Source organism: Telmatherina bonti, assembly GCF_933228915.1.
Source record: "Telmatherina bonti genome assembly, chromosome: 13".
In the NCBI taxonomy this organism is placed as follows: Eukaryota; Metazoa; Chordata; class Actinopteri; order Atheriniformes; family Telmatherinidae; genus Telmatherina; species Telmatherina bonti.
The window spans coordinates 37,277,663-37,303,013 of record NC_136611.1 but is presented as its reverse complement, the minus strand read 5'-3'; the positions used below and the strand labels follow the sequence as shown (position 1 = coordinate 37,303,013).

The window sequence follows — 25,351 nt, the reverse complement described above, 5'->3', positions numbered from 1 at the left end:
TGGAGGTGGAGTTGGGGTCTGGAGGTGGAGTTGGGATCTGCAGGTGGAGTTGGGATCTGGAGGTGGAGTTGGGGTCTGCAGGTGGAGTTGGGGTCTGCAGGTGGAGTTGGGGTCTGGAGGTGGAGTTGGGGTCTGGAGGTGGAGTTGGGGTCTGCAGGTGGAGTTGGGGTCTGGAGGTGGAGTTAAGACGCAGCTTCACCGCGTTCTTCACTACTTCGCGGAAACGGCGACTTGGCTTGTTTTTCTTCTTCTCTGGTGTCGGGCCGGGTGGTCTACAGAGGCGTGTGCAGAGGGACACCGCTAACGTGTTCCGACTCAGCTCGCGCCTCCAGACAGGGAATTTTTCCAGTGATTGTCGGTGCGACTCCTGACCTGGATGTACTTCATGAAGCGGTGGCATTTCCCGCAGCGGGACAGAGGCTTTCCCGTGGCGGCGATGGGCGAGAAGGAGACCTCCATCAGCTCGTCCATACCTGGAACACAAAACACACGCATTCCAAACCAGAACGGTGTAGGCGTGCGTGTAGGCGTGCGTGTAGGCGTGCGTGCAGGTGAAGGTTACTGGGCTGAATGGGAGATGTCAGGCTGACGCTGGGCTTACTGGTGATGGAATCCACAAAGTAGTGGAACTTCCTCTTGAAGATGTCCAGAGCGTGCTGCAGGACCTGCTGGAAGTTGGCCTTCCCCAGAGCGATCAGGTTGAGCTGCTTCTCCACCGCGCTGCGGATGGTGGGCAGCACCAGCTCAGCATCTGGAACACACACACACACACACACACACACACACAGAAACCGTAGGTCTGTAAATCCAACTGGCGAGGATTCCATTAACTCCCCGAGCAGCAGAACTAAGACGGAGTTACCGATCTTGTAGTAGCCGTGTACCAGGACGATGCCCAGGTTGGTTGGCTTCAGCTTGCGGCCGGTCTCCACGGTGACGTAGTTTCTCTGGCAGATGTTGTTGATGTGGACCGGGATGCTGGCATCGGTACCTGGAGGACGGACACACACTGAGGACCGCCATGTGGCACCGCTGGTACCACAGAGCTGTGGTTAACCCTCCTCTTCCTCTCCTCCTCCTGCTCCTCCTCCTCACCACCACCCGCATGCGACCCTCCTCGCCACCCACCGGCGACTCCCACATGTCCTACCGGAATGTAAGTGATGAACGTCAGCACGCTAGGAACGTACGTGACGAACGTCGGCGCGCTTCAGGAACGTACGTGACGAACGTCGGCGCGCTTCAGGAACGTACGTGACTAACGTCGGCGCGCTTCAGGAACGTACGTGACGAACGTCGGCGCGCTTCAGGAACGCACGTGACGAACGTCGGCGCGCTTCAGGAACGCACGTGACGAACGTCGGCGCGCTTCAGGAACGCACGTGACGAACGTCGGCGCGCTTCAGGAACGCACGTGACGAACGTCGGCGCGCTTCAGGAACGCACGTGACGAACGTCGGCGCGCTTCAGGAACGCACGTGACGAACGTCGGCGCGCTTCAGGAACGCACGTGACGAACGTCGGCGCGCTTCAGGAACGCACGTGACGAACGTCGGCGCGCTTCAGGAACGCACGTGACGAACGTCGGCGCGCTTCAGGAACGTACGTGACGAACGTCGGCGCGCTTCAGGAACGCACGTGACGAACGTCGGCGCGCTTCAGGAACGCACGTGACGAACGTCGGCGCGCTTCAGGAACGCACGTGACGAACGTCGGCGCGCTTCAGGAACGTACGTGACGAACGTCGGCGCGCTTCAGGAACGTACGTGACGAACGTCGGCGCGCTTCAGGAACGTACGTGACGAACGTCGGCGCGCTTCAGGAACGTACGTGACGAACGTCGGCGCGCTTCAGGAACGTACGTGACGAACGTCAGTGTAGCATGAAAAATAAGTTAGGACGGGAGTTTTTGGCTGAAAGGCGGCGCTGCTGGAAGGACACGAAACTCAGAAGGTAGATCTATTTCTGCTTTCCGGACCTTCTCATGCCACGCCAGCCGTCAACCTCAGGGCTTTCTGTCTCACACCGGTGGGTCAGACTGAACTGGTGCGTTTGAACCATTTGAGACTGGTACTGGCTCAGGGAGCGTTCTCCCTTCAGAACATTGCAGTTGGTACGCGGTAACAGAGGTATGTTGGTACCGATGCCGTGCTTCTCCATGAGGGTGATGAGCTCAGCCTCCGTCAGGTAGTCAGGTGGGCTGGTCTGCTTTTCAACCAGCTTGATTTCATCCACGGTATAAAGGTCTCCATGTTGACAAACCGGCAAGGCCTCCTCCAGAGGGATGCCCTGCCAGGGCATGACCGACGTGTAACCTGAGGACACACACAGCGGGGGAAGTTACAGCGAGGAACAGGACCATGTCTGACATATGCTGGAAACAGCTGACGTGTTGCTGAGTGGAAAGTTTCTCAGGATGAAGGTCAGACTTATGGCGGAGGTTTGATGCTGGACTTATCGAGTCGAGCTGAAGCTCCCTGGCCTGTGAGGCCGTCAGCAGAAGGTTTGTTTCTGCAGGAGACGGCCTCCTGAAGGAATATGGCCGGGATGAAACCGTCTCTTTTACAGCCTGGAGCTCAATATTTTGATGTGATGTGTCTCTATAAACATAAAAGAACTAAAGGATCCAGACTTGTTTTCATGCTGATGAATGAATCCATGAATCCAGACTTCACCTGCGGAGATGAGTGTTTTCCCGTTACACGAGAAGGCCTCTGTACCGATCCTGAAGCTGATGGTAGTTTGTAGGTACTTGCAGTCCTGACTGATGGTGGCGATGAAATGGCGCGTGATGTACTCGTACAGGCGCCAGCCGTCACTTCCTGTCAACGAAACAAGAGGAAAAGACCTGGTGAGAGGCTGGAAGAAGCGTTCCCATCAGACACGGCTTCACCGCTGGCTCTGGAAGGGATGTCTGTCTCATCACCGGTCCCGGCTGGACGTCAGCTCTCACCTGCCAGGAGCAGGGACAGGATTTGGATGGGCTGTTTGTAGAAGCTGGTGGCTAGGCCTGTCACCGTAACTAATTCTGCCACGCGATTAATTGTCTCAGAAGTTATCGTGATAGACGATAATATCGCACTGAGCGATTATTGTCATTTTGAGATAATATTTAACTAAAATACTAATAATACCGTAATAATGTAAGTAAACCCTTTCAAAGATCAACACCCTTTACTTTCTACAGAACATTTGTCTGGATGTGCAGACCAGACCCATCCGGTCTCTAGTCTGCTGAAACAGATCAGGATAACGTGGTTATCTGGAACATCTGGTCTGTAAACACCATGTAACACAGTTACATCGCCGGTGGTCGTACAGGGGAACATGTGTGGACTGGACCAGAGGTGGAATGGTAAAACTTCATTTTTCATGTCGTCGTAAAGTTGTGGAAATGCCGTTTATAACATGAATGTTCATCCAGGTGACTCATACTGGCTGTGAAATGTTTGCAGCATTTTTCAAAATGTCACCTTTTTAACAACATTAAAGGGCATCATGGCTTCACCACCCAGGCAGTCTGAGAGCACGCCATGTTGTCCTGGTTGTGTTTAATCTGTAGGTTAGTGATGGTGGACTGTCGGGAAGATGGAGCTGGGGTTGTTGGGTCGTGAGAGCAGATGGAAGCTTGTTGTGTTGCCGTGTTTAGTTCATATTGTCTGAAAACAAATCTGACAGAACAGAAAGACAAATGAAAATTATTGCGTCCAGCAAACTTATTGCGTGTGTTTTTTCTTCTCGTGTGACTGAGTTATCGCGAGGGCCTACAGCTGTCTCGTCGCTGTCTCGTTTCCATCAGCAGTAACTGGAATGTGATGGTGGCTTCCACAGATCAGGCCTGATAGGTCCGACTTTAATCCTCAGAGAAAACGTTGTTCTCCTCGTTGCTTCCGACTCACCCAGTTCGTCCTCTGAGGCAGCATGCATGGGTGTAATCGGTGGGTGGTCTCCTGCGTCGGTTCCTTTCCTGGGTCGGTTTATCCCAGTAGCAAGCAGACTTTTAACCTGAGGGGAAACAAACCCGTTAAGCGCGGAGCAGGACTTCTGCAGTCAGAGAACAGGCGAGACTCGTGGAACCATCCCTCCTTCTAAACACGTCCTGCACATAGTCCAGGTGTCCCTTCTCCAACACACCTGATGGAAGACAGAAGGATCCAACAGCCTTTCGAGTTCTGCACGGTGACTCCTTCATGTGAAGCAGGTGTGTTGGAGCAGGGACACATGGAAAACTGCAGGAAGCGGCCCCCCACCGCTGCTGTAACGTCTGCAGGATGAACCTGGCTGCTGAGGACGATGTGAATGTGAAGCAGAGGAAATATCAAAAAGTAATGGTGTAAAGGAGTTTCCCCGTCAGCTTGATGCCACATTCAGCCCGTCACACACACACTCATCCCCAACAGGAAGGCACTGCAGGTTGTGTGTCTGCCCCAACGACACTCAGGCATGTGAGGAGGGGAAGCCAGCATCCCTCCAGCTGGAAGGCGACCGCTCTTCCTGCTGAGCAACAGTCGGCGTATGAGATGTTTATGCATGTAGGTGCAGCGGTACACACTGGCAGTACGGTACCGTCTAGACTGGGATCAGACCGTCTGTGTGAGTCCTGACCTCCTCTGCACAGATGGGGTTGTTGAGCTGCTGCTTCAGGGTTCCCTTCAGGTCAAAGTTCTCTGGGTAGTGGGTGGTCTCTGTACGAGGGTAGCTGATGTAGCCCTGCGTGTACAAGCGCTCTGCAATCTGCATGGTGTGCTGCGGACCCAAGCCTGCATGTGGAGGACAGACAGTCAGTGTGCAGGACCAACATCAGACAGCGTGCACAACCAGACAGCGTGCGCTCCAAAAAGGCACGAAGAGACACAAGAAACAAATCCACAAAAGACATCTAAAAGGAAAACACAGCGAGAGAAATCCAAAGATTAAGATGTAGGAAAAGGAACAGATTGAGATTAGAAAAATACACAACAAATTAAAATACAAAAAGGCACTAAAGAAACAAAGAAATTAGCATACACAGGATGAAATTAATCTCTTTAAAAAGACGCTGAAATGCTGAGACAAGAAGGGAAACAGCTAAAATCCACTAAAAGCCAGACAGGAAGACGATTCTCGCTACAAGACCAGCAGTAAAATGAGTTTCCAGAGCGGTGTCCATCTGGGTTTAGGAAGGGCCAGGAGGATCAGACCACGTTAAAACAACCTGTTCAGTCTACGACGACTTATTAAAGGTCTGGACAGCAGAACCAGAACCGGGTGATGGTTCATGCTTTACAGCGCCAGGTAAAAGCCGAACAGATGCATTCTGGGAAGGCTGTAGGCCAGCGAGGGCCGGTCGAGCCCACCATGCAGAGCTCTACTGGACTGCAAGTGGGATGAAACGTTAAGCAGGAGAGAATTATGAATGTTAGAGTTACGCCAACAGTGAAAGGAAGAATTAATAGAAATACCTAAAGCAGAACTGGCAACTCTCAACATCTCCACCGTGTTCAAAGCCTGAGGTCTCTGCTTGGTCTTCTCCTTCTTACTCACAGACTGCACCTGCATCAGACGACGTCCAAACAGAGCCTGGGTCACCAGGTGATCACGTCTGCATGGAAACGTCATGTTGCCATGGAAACATCACGTCTGCATGGAAACGTCACGTTGCCATGGAAACATCACGTCTGCAGGGAAACGTCACGTTGCCATGGAAACATCACGTCTGCATGGAAACGTCACGTTGCCATGGAAACATCACGTCTGCATGGAAACGTCACGTTGCCATGGAAACATCATGTTAACATGGAAACATGATGTCTCTATGGAAACATCACGTCTGCATGGAAACGTCACGTTGCCATGGAAACATCACGTTAACATGGAAACATGATGTCTCTATGGAAACATCACGTCTGCATGATGATCCTTGTTGCGTTTTGGCTGCTCCTGATTGGACATTACCATTATCTCACACACTACTGCTGCTAAGACAGTGATGATGACATGAGGGACAGCGCTGTGGGAAATCTGCCTGAATTTTCAGGGGTAAACAGACAGAAATGGAGCAGATTCAGCCAGTTTCACTTATTTGTCATGTTTCCTACTTCAGTAAACTGTCTAATTAAAGACTACCAGCTGTATGTAAAGAGATTGTCCTTACCTGGGCCTCCTTGGATGTCTTGGCCAGATTAACAAACATCTGTCCCACATCTCTGTCAAAGACTCTGACTCTGTCCCAGTCCAGAGTCAGTGGACTGTCCTTTCCTTTAAATACCTGACAAAAGAACACAGCCCCGGAGGAGGAACCTGCCATTTATCAGTCAAATGTGGAAGGGCAACAGATTATACACAACATGATGGAGGTGTGTGGGGGCTTGGAGACACTGATCAGAAGAAACGCATCTCGTCCCTCTTCCTGTCCTGTTCGGGGATGAAGGGAGGTCGGTGCCTGCAGCTCCGTTTCTTTCTGCTGGACATCAGGCTTTAAACCAGCTGATCTGGTTTCAGGACATGAACTGCTGGACTCGGAGTGATCCTGCAGTCAAACAAAGCCTTCTGAACTGCAAAGTTTCTACCTCAGAATCTCATCTGGCCTCTGGCCATTCCTTAGTTCCTTAAGCCACTTCAGCGCTGACAGGATCAACAAAACTCCTCTCAGGATCAGAATCCTTTCTGCAACTGGACCGACCGCGTGGCGCCACGCGGCTCCTACTGGTTCCGTCCAGAGTTTTATACCAGACTTCCCACATAAAACGTGGGCGGTCCAAGCCTTCTCTCAAAGACGTCTACCTGTCCTTTAGCTGCTTGTGAGCAGGATTCTCATGTAAAGCCGTTTAGTCCGTCCTCGAGGGTCTCAGTCTGGTTCCACAGAAGCTTTAAAGCTTGCTGCAGTTTCCTCACCTTTGCTTGGAGGATCCAAAAGCTTTCTGGTTTAAACGACTGGATCTTGTCATGGCGCTCCACACAGAAACCGAGCGTCGGGGTCTGGCATGGTCCGAATGAGATCAGGGAAGAGTCTAGGTTGCCGTATTTGCCCTGAAAGTACTTGGTCTGGAACCTGGAAGACAGGATCAGATTGCATTAATGAGGGATTCTGGGCTGCAGGGATAAGGATGGCAGTGGCGTACCGGGTGAAGGCGCAGCCGATCCGCAGATCCAGCTCCTGACGAGCATCGACGGACAGCGCTTCGTTCCGGTTGGGCTCCCTGAGGTGGCTCATGGCATTCCAGATGTCGGTGTCCGTGATGGAGCTGAACTTGGCTCGATAAACGTTCCGATCGCCAACGTTCCCTTTGTTCATCACAGGCAGGATGGCATCCAGAACCTGGAACCCCAGAAAAGCTTCCAGACTCAGAGGCGGATGTCAGGGGCGTCTAGATCTGGTTCTCCAGGGCCACCACACTCCAGGTTTTCCATTTTTCCCAGTTCCAACATTCCTGCCTCAGACTAATCACTTATTCTGCCAAATCTAACTGGCTGTTGGATCCATTCACTGGAATCGGGTGTGTTGGAGCAGGTGTGTAGGACTAAGTGTGTAGGAGCAGGTGTGCTGGAGTGTGTTGGAGCAGGTGTGTAGGAGCAGGTGTGTAGGACTAAGTGTGTAGGAGCAGGTGTGTAGGACTAAGTGTGTAGGAGCAGGTGTGCTGGAGTGTGTAGGAGCAGGTGTGTAGGACTAAGTGTGTAGGAGCAGGTGTGTAGGACTAAGTGTGTAGGAGCAGGTGTGCTGGAGTGTGTAGGAGCAGGTGTGTAGGAGCAGGTGTGTAGGACTAAGTGTGTAGGAGCAGGTGTGTAGGACTAAGTGTGTAGGAGCAGGTGTGTAGGACTAAGTGTGTAGGAGCAGGTGTGCTGGAGTGTGTTGGAGCAGGTGTGTTGGAGCAGGTGTGTAGGACTAAGTGTGTAGGAGCAGGTGTGCTGGAGTGTGTAGGACTAAGTGTGTAGGAGCAGGTGTGTAGGACTAAGTGTGTAGGAGCAGGTGTGTAGGACTAAGTGTGTAGGAGCAGGTGTGTAGGACTAAGTGTGTAGGAGCAGGTGTGCTGGAGTGTGTTGGAGCAGGTGTGTAGGAGCAGGTGTGTAGGACTAAGTGTGTAGGAGCAGGTGTGCTGGAGTGTGTAGGAGCAGGTGTGCTGGAGTGTGTAGGAGCAGGTGTGTAGGACTAAGTGTGTAGGAGCAGGTGTGCTGGAGTGTGTTGGAGCAGGTGTGTTGGAGCAGGTGTGTAGGACTAAGTGTGTAGGAGCAGGTGTGCTGGAGTGTGTTGGAGCAGGTGTGTAGGAGCAGGTGTGTAGGACTAAGTGTGTAGGAGCAGGTGTGCTGGAGTGTGTTGGAGCAGGTGTGTAGGAGCAGGTGTGTAGGACTAAGTGTGTAGGAGCAGGTGTGCTGGAGTGTGTTGGAGCAGGTGTGTAGGAGCAGGTGTGTAGGACTAAGTGTGTAGGAGCAGGTGTGTAGGAGCAGGTGTGCTGGAGTGTGTTGGAGCAGGTGTGTTGGAGCAGGTGTGTAGGACTAAGTGTGTAGGAGCAGGTGTGCTGGAGTGTGTTGGAGTGTGTTGGAGTGTGTTGGAGCAGGTGTGTAGGACTAAGTGTGTAGGAGCAGGTGTGCTGGAGTGTGTTGGAGCAGGTGTGTAGGAGCAGGTGTGTAGGACTAAGTGTGTAGGAGCAGGTGTGTAGGACTAAGTGTGTAGGAGCAGGTGTGCTGGAGTGTGTAGGAGCAGGTGTGTAGGACTAAGTGTGTAGGAGCAGGTGTGTAGGACTAAGTGTGTAGGAGCAGGTGTGCTGGAGTGTGTAGGAGCAGGTGTGTAGGAGCAGGTGTGTAGGACTAAGTGTGTAGGAGCAGGTGTGTAGGACTAAGTGTGTAGGAGCAGGTGTGTAGGACTAAGTGTGTAGGAGCAGGTGTGCTGGAGTGTGTTGGAGCAGGTGTGTTGGAGCAGGTGTGTAGGACTAAGTGTGTAGGAGCAGGTGTGCTGGAGTGTGTAGGACTAAGTGTGTAGGAGCAGGTGTGTAGGACTAAGTGTGTAGGAGCAGGTGTGTAGGACTAAGTGTGTAGGAGCAGGTGTGTAGGACTAAGTGTGTAGGAGCAGGTGTGCTGGAGTGTGTTGGAGCAGGTGTGTAGGAGCAGGTGTGTAGGACTAAGTGTGTAGGAGCAGGTGTGCTGGAGTGTGTAGGAGCAGGTGTGCTGGAGTGTGTAGGAGCAGGTGTGTAGGACTAAGTGTGTAGGAGCAGGTGTGCTGGAGTGTGTTGGAGCAGGTGTGTTGGAGCAGGTGTGTAGGACTAAGTGTGTAGGAGCAGGTGTGCTGGAGTGTGTTGGAGCAGGTGTGTAGGAGCAGGTGTGTAGGACTAAGTGTGTAGGAGCAGGTGTGCTGGAGTGTGTTGGAGCAGGTGTGTAGGAGCAGGTGTGTAGGACTAAGTGTGTAGGAGCAGGTGTGCTGGAGTGTGTTGGAGCAGGTGTGTAGGAGCAGGTGTGTAGGACTAAGTGTGTAGGAGCAGGTGTGTAGGAGCAGGTGTGCTGGAGTGTGTTGGAGCAGGTGTGTTGGAGCAGGTGTGTAGGACTAAGTGTGTAGGAGCAGGTGTGCTGGAGTGTGTTGGAGTGTGTTGGAGTGTGTTGGAGCAGGTGTGTAGGACTAAGTGTGTAGGAGCAGGTGTGTAGGACTAAGTGTGTAGGAGCAGGTGTGTAGGACTAAGTGTGTAGGAGCAGGTGTGCTGGAGTGTGTTGGAGCAGGTGTGTTGGAGCAGGTGTGTAGGACTAAGTGTGTAGGAGCAGGTGTGCTGGAGTGTGTTGGAGTGTGTTGGAGTGTGCTGGAGTGTGCTGGAGCAGGTGTGTAGGAGCAGGTGTGTAGGAGCAGGTGTGTTGGAGCAAGTGTGTCGGAGCAGATGTGTTGGAGCTAGGGCTGGGCCATTAATCAATTTAATCGATTAATTTGAATTTGCTGTTTATGACGATTTACTTTTATGAAAATCGGGATTTTTTTTTTTTTTTTGCCCCGCCAGCACCTTTTGGGCTTCCGTACCTTGTAGTGACATCAGCGCGCTCCTGCTGGTTTCCCACAGAAACGCATAAACACGAAAGCCGGGCAAGATGGCGGCGACACCACAAGCCTTTTGAAACGTCTCTGGGAATAACTGGACTCCAACGACGTATATCGCTAACAAAAAAAGCCAATCATCTGTGCAGTGTGTACTTAAGGTATTTAAGCTATACTGAGCCATAACTGGACTGCTTAATAACATTCTAAACAAAATAAAAAACTTTTGGTGAAGAGCGCAAAAGAGAACCCGTGCCACTCAGTGTTGCTAATGCTATCAACAAAACTTTTTAAAAACAATATGAGCAACTTCCTGAAGAAGGCCGACACACAGAAACGCACAGAAAGATCGCCTAAAACTCCATTAAGCAAGAAAGGTTAGCATAATTACGCCAACATGGATACTTCAAAGCCACCAGAAACTGAGGGGGAACTAATACCTCTACCTGATACTCCCATCAAAAGCCCTGCTGCTAAGAAGGTTAGCTTGTCTGAGCCGGAGCCGTCCTTGTTCGAGCAACAGAAAACCATCCTGAAAGCAGTAAATGATAGAGCTGACGATTTAGCTCTGATGATTAACAGCAATGCCACTGACATTAAAGAAATAAAGAGTTCGCATTTGAAGAAATCAACGATGACAAGGCTGAAAGCAAAATGCTGAAAGAAATCTGTGAAAAACAAACGGAGCTAATGGCAATAAAGGAAAGGCTGTGTGATGCAGAACGCTGCAAAAGAAGATGGTGTCTACGGCTGTACGGTGTTTCTGAAGTGGATGGTGAGGATGTAAAAAGGAGAGTGACTGAGAACGTTGCACCGGAGCTGGGAACGACAGTAGCGGAGGGAATCGATGTGGTGCACAGATTGGGCCGAGGAGACGACACTTCTAGAGCCAGGGGAATTATCATTCTCTTTGCCTACCGCACTGTGAGGGATGTCATCTGGAGACAAGCCAAGAACAACGCCTACTTACGAGAAAACAAGCTCCGCTTCAGTGAGGATCTGACTAAAGAAGAGACGCCAGAGCGGCGCTTTGGCCCATTGTTGAAAAAGCACATAAAGATGGTTTGAAGGCTTACTTTGTGGGTGCAAGAGCCTGCGTGGACAGCAAGGAAATTCGCCCTAACTGCTCACTGTGACTTATTGTTATTAACTTGTTATCAATTACTGCGATAGAGGATAATATTAATCCATTCATACGAAAATATCCATCAGCCAAAATAATTCTTGGAGGAGATTTTAATATGGTGTGGTCACAGCAATTAGACAGATACCCCCCAAGACCTAGAAATTATGAGAACAATTTGATTGATTTTTGTAATCGAACAAATTTAGTAGATATTTGGAGACAACGTAACCCTACCGAACAACAATACACTTGGAGCAACAAAAATTTTACCTTATCTAGAATAGACTTTTGGTTAATCTGAAGGGATATGGAGGGGCTGGTGACTGAAGTATTGATTAGCCCTGCCATTATGACCGATCATAGATCTATTCTTCTTAAAACAAATTTAGCAGCCCAAGACAACAAAAGAAATTTTACAAACTGGAAACTAAATAACTCTCTCTTATCACATAATGACTTTATAAAGTCAGTCAAAGAACTGTTTGAACGGTACTGGAACTCTGCAAATGCTGATAAAAATGATGGAAAACACTGGGAACTTGTGAAGTATGAAATTAGAAAATATGCTCTACGTTTCGGGAAAGAATTGGCTCGAAAGAAAAGAGCTAAGATTGAGCACTTAACAAAAAGTATATCGGATATGACTTTAAAATTAACAAATGATATTGTATTAACGCCAGAATTAAATAAACTTCAACATGAATTAGATGAATTGTATGCCGAGAGAACCAAGGGAGCCTTTGTACGATCAAGAGTAAAGTGGATAGAAGAAGGGGGAAGAAACAGTAAATACTTTTTCAATCTAGAAAAGAGAAATTCAGTGTCAAATTTATAATCTAAATTAAGAATAGGTGATCTATTAAATGAAGATGCTGAGATAATCTCAAAATTCGTTTGTAATTTCTACGCAAATCTTTATAAAGAAGACACCTTTCATGACAGCTCTTCTATACTAAACAATTTGGAAAATGTAAAAAAAAGCAAGCGACGACATTAAAAAAGAATGTGATGAAACTTTAATGGGCTATTAAGAACCTTAAACGTAACAAGTCACCGGGCAATGATGGTCTCACATCTGAATTCTATCAAAAGTTTTCTGTTGAAATTTCTAAATTTTTACTCGCAGTGTACAATGAGTCCATAATTAAGGAAGAATTACCTCACTCAATGAAGCAAGGTCTGATTACCCGATCCCCAAACCCAAAAAGGATCTACTTCTTATTGACGACTGGTGTGGAATTACTCTTTTAAATAACAATTATAAAATTCTTGCAGCTATTATGACTAAAAGATTAAAAAGAGGGTTAAATGAAATTATTCATGAATCTCAAAGTGGTTTTATGCCAGGAAGGCATTTTTCCAATAATATCAGGCTTGTGCTAGATTTAATAGATTATAATGAATTAATCCCAGATGATCCCCTAATACTTTTTCTCGACTTTCAAAAGGCATTTGACACTGTCAGTCATAAGTTCATCTTTGATGTTCTTTCTTTTTTTGAATTTGGAAACTTTTTTATAAGTGCTATTAAAACATTGTACAAAGATAACAATAGTTCTGTGAAACTCCTTCATGGTACATCGTCAAGGTTTAACATAGGTAAAGGAGTAAGGCAAGGTTGCCTCTCCTTACATCTTTTTACTAGTTGCTCAAGTGTTAAATTATTTAGTGTCTCAAAGCCTGATTAAAGGAATTAATCTTGGAAAAGAATTCATAATAACACAGCTCGCAGATGATACCACAATATTTCTGAAAAATGCTGATGAAGTTCCCATAGCTTTATCCACTTTCTCATTAATTTCCAAAGCCTCAGGATTAAAGTTAAATCTTAAAAGATGTGAAATTCTATCTATAAGAACAATCAACCGCACTGAAATCTGTAGCATTCCAGTGAAAGACTCAGTTACTTATCTTGGCATTAATATCAGTCCTAACCACAAAAAGAGAGAACGTGATCATCTTGCTCCTATTGAAGATGCTATAAAAAAGAAATTTAACTGTTGGCTGGTAAGAGATTTATCAATATATGGAAGAGTCTTACTAAGTAAAGCAGAAGGAATGTCGAGAGCCTCTTAGGCCTTCAGTTCTTTATATGTCTCCAAATCTACATGTTCACAACTAGATAAAAACCTTCTCAAATTTATACGGAAAAACAAACCTCACAACGTGAAGAAAATGGTTCTGACCAATCCTCTAGCTGAAGGAGGACTAAATGTGCTCACATTTGATGTTTTTAATCAAATTATAAAAATTAATTGGATCAAAAGATACTTAAAAATGCTAACAGTTTATGGAACACCATCCCTAATTATCTTTTCCAGAAAGTAGGCGGCCTTAATTTTCTTTTGAAATGTCCCTTTTCAATAGGAAAACTACCAATCAAACTTGCTAATTTTCATCACCAAGCTTTATTATGCTGGCAGCTTCTTTACAAACACAATTACTCTCCTCACCACTGTATACTATGGAACAACTTATATATTTCACACAGAAATAGGACTTTGTACTTGGAAAACTGGTTTATGAATAATGTAAACACTGTAAAACAACTCTTAAATGATAATGGTGAGTTTTATAGCTATGAGGCGTTCTTAGACACTTACCCTTTTGAGGTCTCCAGGCAAGAATTTCATACAGTGATCAATTCAATACCTTACAATATAAAAATTCTTGCTGGTAACATTCAGAGTACCACACTCTCAACTTTGGAGCGCTCTATCTCTATAAATGGTTTGGATTTACTGAATAAAAAATGCTCAAATAATTTTATTAGAAGTGGTCTGGAGTATATCTCAGCTCCAGCTTGTAAATTTAGATCAATTTGTCTGAATAAAAAACAATGGAACACAATCTTTGTAATGCCTCATAGATATATACTCACAAATACAATAAAAGAGCTTCTTTTTAAGATTAGCCATAGATACTATCCTGTTAAGGCAAATGTATGTCGTTTTATACCAGGCATAAGTAACAGATGTACTTTTTGTGATTGTGAAAGAGAAACTGACGAGCATATATTTGTTGACTGTTTTCACACCACTTCATTTTGGTTCCAGTTTGAAAGATATATCTCAAGGACACTTAAAAAAGAAACCATATTAAAAAAAAAAAAAAAAGATATTCATTTTTACTTTAACAACCCTAATTTATCGGTTGATGAAATATATATCATCAATTTGATTTGTATACTAGCAAAATTCTATATTCATAAGATGATCTGGCTAAAGAAATTACCCTCCTTCTATGTATTCGAAATTACAGATCTCCAAAGTTACATAAAAACTATTGAAAAATTAAATCAAATGAATAAAAAAGTGATAAAAACATTACAAATTTTAGAAAAAATACAAATTCATTACCCCATCTTAGCAGACCCCTTGTTTTTACTTTTATTTTTATTTATTTTTATTTTTGTTATGGTGTCTTCTGAAAGTCAATGGAAATGGAAATGTTTTTTAAAATGTTACATGTTAAACATATGTTGAAATAAAGAAAAAAGAAACGCATAAACAGAACATGGCAGTTAGAAACGTACAAGAAGCGCCCCCTCTGCGTTTCCATTACACTTTTTTTGCTAAAAAAACCCCGATATTTGTACATTTTGACAAACAACAGTTGTGATTTGCGGGTGTTGATCACGTTTCATAATTGCGGTTAATGCAAAGTGGGCACGTTGCGTTATTTTAGGGTTTTCTACTTGCTGTGGAGAAATTGCTTTGGATTTTCAAAGCTTTTCTCCCTCCTTTTCTTTTCTAAAACTCTTAAATTTGCTGTTGTTTATTCCACACCGCGCCATCTTTACCGAGAATTAACTGGTCACGACCCCCCCACGTCACGTCTGGGGACATGTAAACACAAAAAAAGTGATTCCATTACACTTCTGCCATATATTTCTATATCGAAATGTCTGAAAAAAACCACCTCTTGAGATCGTAAAAACTTTTATAGCAGCTGGTTTTTATGGCGACGTTCAGTTTTTGTACAGTTTTGGGTGTGATGGAAAGGCAGTGTTTTCAGTGTGGGAGGAGGCACATGCCACAGGGGTCTGAAGCCAGATGCGGTCGACAGGCTCGTCTTTCTGCCAAAAGTGTGTAAATTAAACAAAAAACAGCAAGAATGTAATAAAACATGTATGTTAGAAATATAGCTTTAATAACATTCAGGGATTTTTTAAAAAGTAGTATTTTGTATCAACTTTCTCTAAACACATGTTAAGTGTAAAGAAATGTTAATTTTTATTACCTCATTGCCAATGTGGGAAATTGTTTTGGTTATTTAATGTCAAAATACTCTGAAAGGAATCACTACTTTTCTTCTAAGAGGAGGCATTTTTATTTATTTATCAGTGTTTTGTTTTAGAATAAAATTACACAAGTGAAGTGAGGTCTATTCTTAAATGTATGATCAAAAGTTAAAAACTATCTTACAGTGGAAACACACGAAGTACAAATATGTTGTTTCTTATAATGTTGATGGTGTGTCGGAGCAGTGTGTCGGAGCAGGTGTGTCGGAGCAGTGTGTCGGAGCAGGTGTGTCGGAGCAGTGTGTCGGAGCAGGTGTGTTGGAGCAGTGTGTCGGAGCAGGTGTGTTGGAGCAGTGTGTCGGAGCAGTGTGTCGGAGCAGTGTGTCGGAGCAGGTGTGTTGGAGCAGTGTGTCGGAGCAGATGTGTTGGAGCAGGTGTGTCGGAGCAGGTGTGTCGGAGCAGTGTGTTGGAGCAGTGTGTCGGAGCAGGTGTGTAGGACTAAATGTGCTTGAGCAGATGTGTCGGGGCAGTGTGTTGGATCAGGTGTGTCCGAGCAAGTGTGTTGGAGCAGATGTGTTGGAGCAGGTGTGTAGGGGCAGTGTGTCGGAGCAGGTGTGTAGGAGCAGTGTGTCGGAACAGCTGTGTTGAAGCAGATGTGCTGGAGCAGTGTGTTGGAGCAGGTTTTATTGGAGCAGTGTGTTGGAGCAGGTGTGTAGGAGCAGTGTGTTGGAGCAAGTGTGTCGGAGCAGATGTGTCGGTGCAGGTGTGTGGGAGCAGGTGTGTCGAAGCAGGTGTGTCGGAGCAGTGTGTCGCCGCAAGTTTGTTGGAGCAGTGTGTTGGTGCAGTGTGTCGGCGCAAGTTTGTTGGAGCAGGTGTGTCGGAGCAAGTGTGTTGGAGCAGATGTGTCGGGGCAGTGTGTTGGAGCAGATGTGTCGGGGCAGTGTGTCGGCGCAAGTTTGTTGGAGCAGGTGTGTCGGGGCAGTGTGTTGGAGCAGATGTGTCGGAGCAGATGTGTTGGAGCAGTGTGTCGGAGCAGATGTGTCGGGGCAGTGTCGGAGCAGATGTGTTGGAGCAGATGTGTCGGGGCAGTGTGTCGTAGCAAGTGTGTTGGAGCAAGTTTGTTGGAGCAGGTGTGTCGGAGCAGGTGTGTCGGAGCAAGTGTGTTGGAGCAGATGTGTCGGGGCAGTGTGTCGGATCAGGTGTGTCGGAGCAGATGTGTTGGAGCAGATGTGTCGGGGCAGTGTGTCGGATCAGGTGTGTCGGGGCAGTGTGTCGGAGCAGATGTGTTGGAGCAGATGTGTCGGGGCAGTGTGTCGTAGCAAGTGTGTTGGAGCAGATGTGTCGGGGCAGTGTGTCGGATCAGGTGTGTCGGATCAGGTGTGTCGGGGCAGTGTGTCGGAGCAGATGTGTTGGAGCAGATGTGTCGGGGCAGTGTGTCGGATCAGGTGTGTCGGATCAGGTGTGTCGGGGCAGTGTGTCGGAGCAGATGTGTTGGAGCAGATGTGTTGGAGCAGATGTGTCGTAGCAAGTGTGTCGGAGCAAGTGTGTTGGAGCAGATGTGTTGGAGCAGATGTGTCGTAGCAAGTGTGTCGGAGCAAGTGTGTTGGAGCAGATGTGTTGGAGCAGATGTGTTGGAGCAGATGTGTCGTAGCAAGTGTGTCGGAGCAAGTGTGTTGGAGCAGATGTGTCGAGGCAGATGTGTTGGAACAGATGTGTCGGGGCAGTGTGTCGGATCAGGTGTGTCGGAGCAAGTGTGTTGGAGCAGGTGTGTTTTATGTCATATTCTACAGAACTGACATCATTTCGAGAACAAACCTGGGTTTTATGTGTTCGTTGCAGCCAGAAGTTGACGTAATGCTTCCATTTTATCTTCAGGCAGAACTGATCAATAATTTCCTCATCAATGCTTCACTGACACAAATCCCCAAACCTCTGGTCTAAAGCGGAGACATCGGAGCGAAGTAGCGTTTCATTCGCTCCTCCAGCCTCTCCAGGTTCATGGAGAAAAGTTCCTCTCCCAAAAACTTTGATAAAAACATCAGTTTTCCCACTTTTTACTTAAACATTTCAATAAATTACTACGAGTATACCATCAACCTAATTATTTTCTGAAATGACATGAGGTCGTGCAGGTTCACGTCGTCTGTTGAAGCCTGTATGTTCTCATATTGGGATATGAATCACGGGGCCCTGGGATGGAGACTGTCCAGGGTGCACCCTGCCTCTCTCCCAGACTGCTGGTCCAGCGTCCCCGCGACCCCTAATGGGTCCAGCGTCCCCGCGACCTCTAATGGGTCCAGCGTCCTCGCGACCCCTAATGGGTCCGGCGTCCCCGCGACCCCTAATGGGTCCGGCGTCCCCGCGACCCCTAATGGGTCCAGCGTCCCCGCGACCCCTAATGGGTCCGGCGTCCTCGCGACCCCTAATGGGTCCGGCGTCCCCGCGACCCCTAATGGGTCCGGCGTCCCCCCCGACCCCTAATGGGTCCGGCGTCCCCCCGACCCCTAATGGGTCCGGCGTCCCCGCGACCCCTAATGGGTCCGGCGTCCCCGCGACCCCTAATGGGTCCGGCGTCCCCGCGACCCCTAATGGGTCCGGCGTCCCCGCGACCCCTAATGGGTCCGGCGTCCCCGCGACCCCTAATGGGTCCAGGCGCTTTGGAGGAGAAATGAATGGAAATGAAGCTGCCATGGTCTACACCTGGCCATTCCTGTCAGACTGCAGGTCACCACGGCAACGGGAGATAAACCTGCGCTTTCCTCATCTCCATCCCGTGTGATCTAGTCTGACACGTCAGAGAGAGGCGATCAGCAGAAAGAGAAAGGCTGATGGGGGGGGGTTTAACCTGCAGGTAAATGTTTTACAGATCAGGTGAAAATCCGGCTCTCCCGTCCTCCAGGGCATCCGGCAAGTTTTTGTTGTTTCTCTACACCAACACACCTGATTCAAATCATATGGACCCAACAGTTTCTTGTCAGCCTGTTCATTCATGTTGGTCATCTGAGTTGGAGCAGGGAGACAACCACAACCTGCAGGAACCAAACTGAGCTGTTCTGGACAGACCAGTTCCATCCTGGGAAGAGTTACCTCAAAGCAAATGTTCTCGCCCTCTTTGTCACAGTCCAGCCATAAGACGACGTCGTCGCAGCCTCTGGCCTCCACCTGCCAGGACAACGGGGGTTGGTTAGGGGAGCCGGGGCCACATGGAGGGCAGGGTGAGGGGAAGGCAGACCCACCTGGAGGAACTTCACCATGCTGAGCTTCGGGTTGGCCTCCTTCTTCTCTGTCGGAGCTTTGCTGAACAGCTCTGCAGGGTCCACCTTGTCCCAGTTGTTGTACTTCCCTGGAAGAGCAAGATGTGTCGGATCCTCAGCTACACACACAACCTCAGCTACACACACCCTCAGCTACACACACACACCCTCAGCTACACACACCCTCAGCTACACACACACACCCTCAGCTACACACACCCTCAGCTACACACACAACCTCAGCTACACACACCCTCAGCTACACACACAACCTCAGCTACACACACCCTCAGCTACACACACACACCCTCAGCTACACACACCCTCAGCTACACACACCCTCAGCTACACACACACAACCTCAGCTACACACACACAACCTCAGCTACACACACCCTCAGCTACACACACACAACCTCAGCTACACACACCCTCAGCTACACACACACAACCTCAGCTACACACACCCTCAGCTACACACACAACCTCAGCTACACACACCCTCAGCTACACACACACACCCTCAGCTACACACACCCTCAGCTACACACACCCTCAGCTACACACACACAACCTCAGCTACACACACACACCCTCAGCTACACACACACAACCTCAGCTACACACACCCTCAGCTACACACACAACCTCAGCTACACACACCCTCAGCTACACACACACACCCTCAGCTACACACACCCTCAGCTACACACACCCTCAGCTACACACACCCTCAGCTACACACACACAACCTCAGCTACACACACACAACCTCAGCTACACACACACAACCTCAGCTACACACACCCTCAGCTACACACACCCTCAGCTACACACAACCTCAGCTACACACAACCTCAGCTACACACACCCTCAGCTACACACACCCTCAGCTACACACACCCTCAGCTACACACACCCTCAGCTACACACACACACCCTCAGCTACACACACACAACCTCAGCTACACACACACAACCTCAGCTACACACAACCTCAGCTACACACAACCTCAGCTACACACACAACCTCAGCTACACACACACAACCTCAGCTACACACAGCCTCACCCACACACACACAACCTCAGCCACACACACACAACCTCAGCCACACACACACAACCTCAGTTACACACACACACAACCTCAGCTACACACACACAACCTCAGCTACACACAGCCTCAGCTACACACAACCTCAGTTACACACACACAACCTCAGCTACACACACACAACCTCAGCTACACACACCCTCAGCTACACACAACCTCAGCTACACACACAACCTCAGCTACACACAGCCTCAGCTACACACACACAACCTCAGCCACACACACACAACCTCAGCCACACACACACAACCTCAGCTACACACACACAACCTCAGCTACACACAACCTCAGCCACACAAACACAACCACAGCTACACACAGCCTCAGCTACACACAACCTCAGCTACACACAGCCTCAGCTACACACAACCTCAGTTACACACACACAACCTCAGCTACACACACACAACCTCAGCTACACACACACAACCTCAGCTACACACACAACCTCAGCTACACACAGCCTCAGCTACACACACACAACCTCAGCTACACACACACAACCTCAGCTACACACACAACCTCAGCTACACACACACAACCTCAGCTACACACACACAACCTCAGCTACACACACAACCTCAGCCACACAGACACAACCTCAGCTACACACAGCCTCACCCACACACACACAACCTCAGCCACACACACACAACCTCAGCCACACACACACAACCTCAGCTACACACACACAACCTCAGCTACACACAACCTCAGCCACACAAACACAACCACAGCTACACACAACCTCAGCTACACACAACCTCAGCCACACACACACACAACCTCAGCTACACACACACAACCTCAGCTACACACAGCCTCACCCACACACACACAACCTCAGCCACACACACACAACCTCAGCTACACACAACCTCAGCTACACACAACCTCAGCTACACACAACCTCAGCTACACACAACCTCAGCCACACATACACAACCTCAGCCACACACACACAACCTCAGCTACACACAGCCTCAGCTACACACAACCTCAGCTACACACAACCTCAGCCACACACACACAACCTCAGTTACACACACACAACCTCAGCTACACACACACAACCTCAGCTACACACAGCCTCAGCTACACACAACCTCAGTTACACACACACAACCTCAGCTACACACACACAACCTCAGCTACACACACCCTCAGCTACACACAACCTCAGCTACACACACAACCTCAGCTACACACAGCCTCAGCTACACACACACAACCTCAGCCACACAGACACAACCTCAGCTACACACAGCCTCACCCACACACACACAACCTCAGCTACACACACACAACCTCAGCTACACACAACCTCAGCCACACAAACACAACCACAGCTACACACAGCCTCAGCTACACACAACCTCAGCTACACACAACCTCAGCCACACACACACAACCTCAGCTACACACAGCCTCCGCTACACACAACCTCAGCCACACACACACAACCTCAGCTACACACAACCTCAGCTACACACAACCTCAGCTACACACAACCTCAGCTACACACAACCTCAGCCACACATACACAACCTCAGCCACACACACACAACCTCAGCTACACACAGCCTCAGCTACACACAACCTCAGCTACACACAACCTCAGCTACACACAACCTCAGCTACACACAGCCTCAGCTACACACAACGTCAGCTACACACACACACCCTCAGCTACACACACACACCCTCAGCTACACACACACAACCTCAGCTACACACACACAACCTCAGCTACACACAACCTCAGCTACACACACACAACCTCAGCCACACACACACAACCTCAGCTACACACAGCCTCCGCTACACACAACCTCAGCCACACACACACAGCCTCAGCTACACACAGCCTCAGCTACACACAACCTCAGTTACACACACCCTCAGCTACACAAAACCTCAGCTACACACAACCTCAGCTACACACACACAACCTCAGCTACACACAGCCTCCGCTACACACAACCTCAGCCACACACACACAGCCTCAGCTACACACAGCCTCAGCTACACACAACCTCAGTTACACACACCCTCAGCTACACAAAACCTCAGCTACACACAACCTCAGCTACACACACACAACCTCAGCTACACACAGCTTCAGCTACACACAACCTCAGCCACACACACACAACCTCAGCTACACACACACACACAGCCTCAGCTACACACAACCTCAGCTACACACAACCTCAGCTACACACACCCTCAGCTACACACAACCTCAGCTACACACCTCAGCTACACACAACCTCAGCTACACACAACCTCAGCTACACACACACACCCTCAGCTACACACACACACACCCTCAGCTACACACAGACAACCTCAGCTACACACACACAACTTCAGCTACATACAGAATAAAACAGAACAGAACAGAATAGAACAGAATAGAACAGAATAGAATAGAACAGAATAGAACAGAATAGAACAGAACAGAATAGAACAGAATAGAATAGAATAGAACAGAATAGAACAGAATAGAACAGAACAGAATAGAATAGAACAGAATAGAATAGAATAGAACAGAACAGAATAGAATAGAACAGAATAGAATAGAACAGAATAGAACAGAAAAGAATAGAACAGAACAGAATAGAACAGAACAGAATAGAATAAAACAGAACAGAATAGAAAAGAATAGAATAGAATAGAACAGAATAGAATAGAACAGAATAGAATAGAACAGAATAGAACAGAATAGAATAGAACAGAATAGAACAGAATAGAACAGAAAAGAATAGAATAGAACAGAATAGAATAGAATAGAACAGAATAGAACAGAATAGAATAGAACAGAATAGAATAGAACAGAATAGAACAGAATAGAAAAGAATAGAATAGAACAGAATAGAATAGAACAGAATAGAATAGAATAAAACAGAATAGAATAGAACAGAATAGAACAGAAAAGAATAGAATAGAACAGAATAGAATAGAATAGAATAGAACAGAATAGAACAGAATAGAATAGAACAGAATAGAACAGAATAGAAAAGAATAGAATAGAACAGAATAGAATAGAACAGAATAGAATAGAATAAAACAGAACAGAATAGAACAGAATAGAAAAGAATAGAATAGAATAGAATAGAACAGAATAGAAAAGAATAGAATAGAACAGAATAGAATAGAACAGAATAGAAAAGAATAGAATAGAATAGAACAGAATAGAATAGAATAGAACAGAATAGAATAGAATAAAACAGAACAGAATAGAACAGAATAGAACAGAATAGAATAGAATAGAACAGAATAGAATAGAATAGAATAGAATAGAATAGAATAGAATAGAATAGAATAGAAGCAGCAGACAGAGAGGAATCCTGGCTGGGCGACCTGAAAACAGTTTCTGCACCTTGTTCAGATGATTTCCTTCTCATTTAAACTAAGGTCAGGGGAAGGTGAAGCGTGGCGGATCTGATGGGAATCTCCTCACCAATGAAATCCAGACTCATGACGTGTCCACAGACAGAAGTCATCCTGAAGCGGACGCTCTGGCCCTGGAAGCTGCCGGTGTACTCGTGCACTGAGCATGCTCCGTTCAGCCCCTTTCGACTGGAACACGTTCCTAAAGGCCAGAAGGAAAAGCAGGTTAACAGCACACTTACTCCAACTGGTTCTCCTGCTGAAGCCTACTGGGATTAGTGGAGAAGAGGGACGAAGGAGGTCTGGAGAAATGTTCAGACCTCCAGATCCGATGGTTAAAACTTCCCCTGGTTGTGTAGATGAGACGGAAACGGTCTCAGCGTGAGATCTTTTCCATCTCATCCGGGCCTTTCACTGCGCCTCTTACTGTGTCTCCTCAGCAACATCTTCTCTCCTCATTTTGTCCCAGAATAAGTCAAACATTCTGATCCTTCCTTCATCATCACAGGAACTAAGCTGTGATGCTGACAGCTGACTTGAAGTCCTCCTCCTGCCTCAGGTTGCAGGTACAAACACATCTTGGTCACTTTCAGATGATCTGACCTACAATGTGAGCATTTGGGACGGAACCGTGGTCCCTCCGGAAGCTGGGATGTCTTCAGTACCTGCATGGCAAAGTAAGGACAGACAGATGTCTGCTTCCAGTTCTCATCAACAGGGTTCAGTCCCAGTCCGCAGAAAACTGGGTCTGTCCCCTCTGTTGTGGACATCAGGACACATCTGTGTCTCCCAGCCTGCAGAGCTGCAACATGCAGGGAAATGCTCCGACTCACCTTTGGAGAGGATCTTAGCGATGGACTGAGCTAAGGAGGGTTTCTCTGCCACCATCAGGACCGTCCTCATGGTCTCAGCTGATCCTGGAGAAAACTGCAGGAAACCTGTCTGGACGGACGGACTGCTCCAAAACAGTCCTCAGAGCCGCAGTTCAGCTTCCAGCATGAAACCAGCGAGGCATTCACTTCCGTGTCATGTTGCCAGGTCCGCTGGAAGCCAACAGCGCCCCCTCCTGGACGGGGTTGCCAGGTCCGCTGGAAGCCAACAGCGCCCCCTCCTGGACGGGGTTGCCAGGTCCGCTGGAAGCCAACAGCGCCCCCTCCTGGACGGGGTTGCCAGGTCCGCTGGAAGCCAACAGCGCCCCCTCCTGGACAGGGTTGCCAGGTCCGCTGGAAGCCAACAGTTTTTTGGGCCTGTTTTCTGGTTGCTTATTTGGGCTTGATTTATTCCCCATATGGACCATTCCTAAACCTTTCTCACTTATTCACATCTAAATGAAAAGCATCAGACTAGTTTATCTATTTCTCGGATCTGTCCAGATCCCCATCTCCTTGGTAACCACCATAGACTGTATATAAACCGAAAGGTAACCACGCTGGCCCACACCGGTGTTGTACAAGCCCTAACCCTACCACGCCGCTGTCTGCCAGAAGCTGGTTAAACAGCCTGTTTGGGCGCTCAGCCTGTTAAAACTGTGTCTATCAGCGTCTCCAATCTGCTGCTGTTCCTGTCGCCACAACACCGATGTGACATCAGGCCCATTTTAACAGACAAAGTAGGTTTTGCTGCACATTAGTGCTTTAGCTGATTAAAAAGTGAAAGGAAGAGATGAAACGATGTTCATGCATGTTGCTGCTTTACTCTTCTAGTTATGTTTGGCCTTCTGCTTGTTTGTGTTTAGAAATTAAACATTAATTATTGGGATTTAGTTAATTTATTACTGAAATATTTATGGAGAATGCTACAATATCATTTACAATGATGTCCATGAATTATTATAAAGGATCTACGATGATGCATTTCTGTGAATAAAATGTGGAATCTTTGTAAATTATCAAAAGGCCTGATTTCATTTGAGAGTCAGCTGTTCGTACATCCACCCAGGAGAAGTTAACTGGTTTACTCCCAGTTTACTCTAAGTTTTATTCAGTTGTGCTCATAAGTAAACATACCCTGGCAGAACTAATTATTTCTTGGCCACTTTTCACAGAATATGATGTTGTTGATGAGGCTCTTTATTTTCTCTGATGGTAAAGCTGCCTATTCTTCACCAAAGCACTAACAATGAGGGAGTTTCTGTGTTAACTCTCCCTCCTCTCTCTGTATGTGTACCGATATGTTTTCATCCAGCTGGTTGCTTGTTTTTCTCACACAATCTGGCAACACTGCTCCTGGAA

At 47.6% G+C, this 25,351-nt stretch overlaps 1 protein-coding gene across 1 annotated transcript in view; it reads right to left on the bottom strand.

The window, feature by feature from the left end:
- Positions 1–24,104, bottom strand: part of top3b (DNA topoisomerase III beta) — a gene marked incomplete at its 3' end in the record, with an annotated part of 29,870 nt that extends 5,766 nt beyond the window's left edge. Inside the window, exons 1-15 of the mRNA XM_079251324.1 lie at positions 23,954–24,104; positions 23,191–23,322; positions 18,591–18,697; positions 18,442–18,516; positions 7,101–7,297; positions 6,874–7,030; positions 6,134–6,247; positions 5,442–5,532; positions 4,606–4,760; positions 3,900–4,005; positions 2,676–2,822; positions 2,142–2,315; positions 863–991; positions 602–751; positions 373–473 (exon numbers count right to left, since the gene is read on the bottom strand). Coding sequence (XP_079107450.1) covers positions 373–473; positions 602–751; positions 863–991; positions 2,142–2,315; positions 2,676–2,822; positions 3,900–4,005; positions 4,606–4,760; positions 5,442–5,532; positions 6,134–6,247; positions 6,874–7,030; positions 7,101–7,297; positions 18,442–18,516; positions 18,591–18,697; positions 23,191–23,322; positions 23,954–24,023 — 1,905 coding nt within the window. The 5' untranslated portion in view covers positions 24,024–24,104. The remainder of the gene's footprint in view (positions 1–372; positions 474–601; positions 752–862; positions 992–2,141; positions 2,316–2,675; positions 2,823–3,899; positions 4,006–4,605; positions 4,761–5,441; positions 5,533–6,133; positions 6,248–6,873; positions 7,031–7,100; positions 7,298–18,441; positions 18,517–18,590; positions 18,698–23,190; positions 23,323–23,953) is intronic.
- Between the last annotated feature and the right edge of the window lie 1,247 nt (positions 24,105–25,351).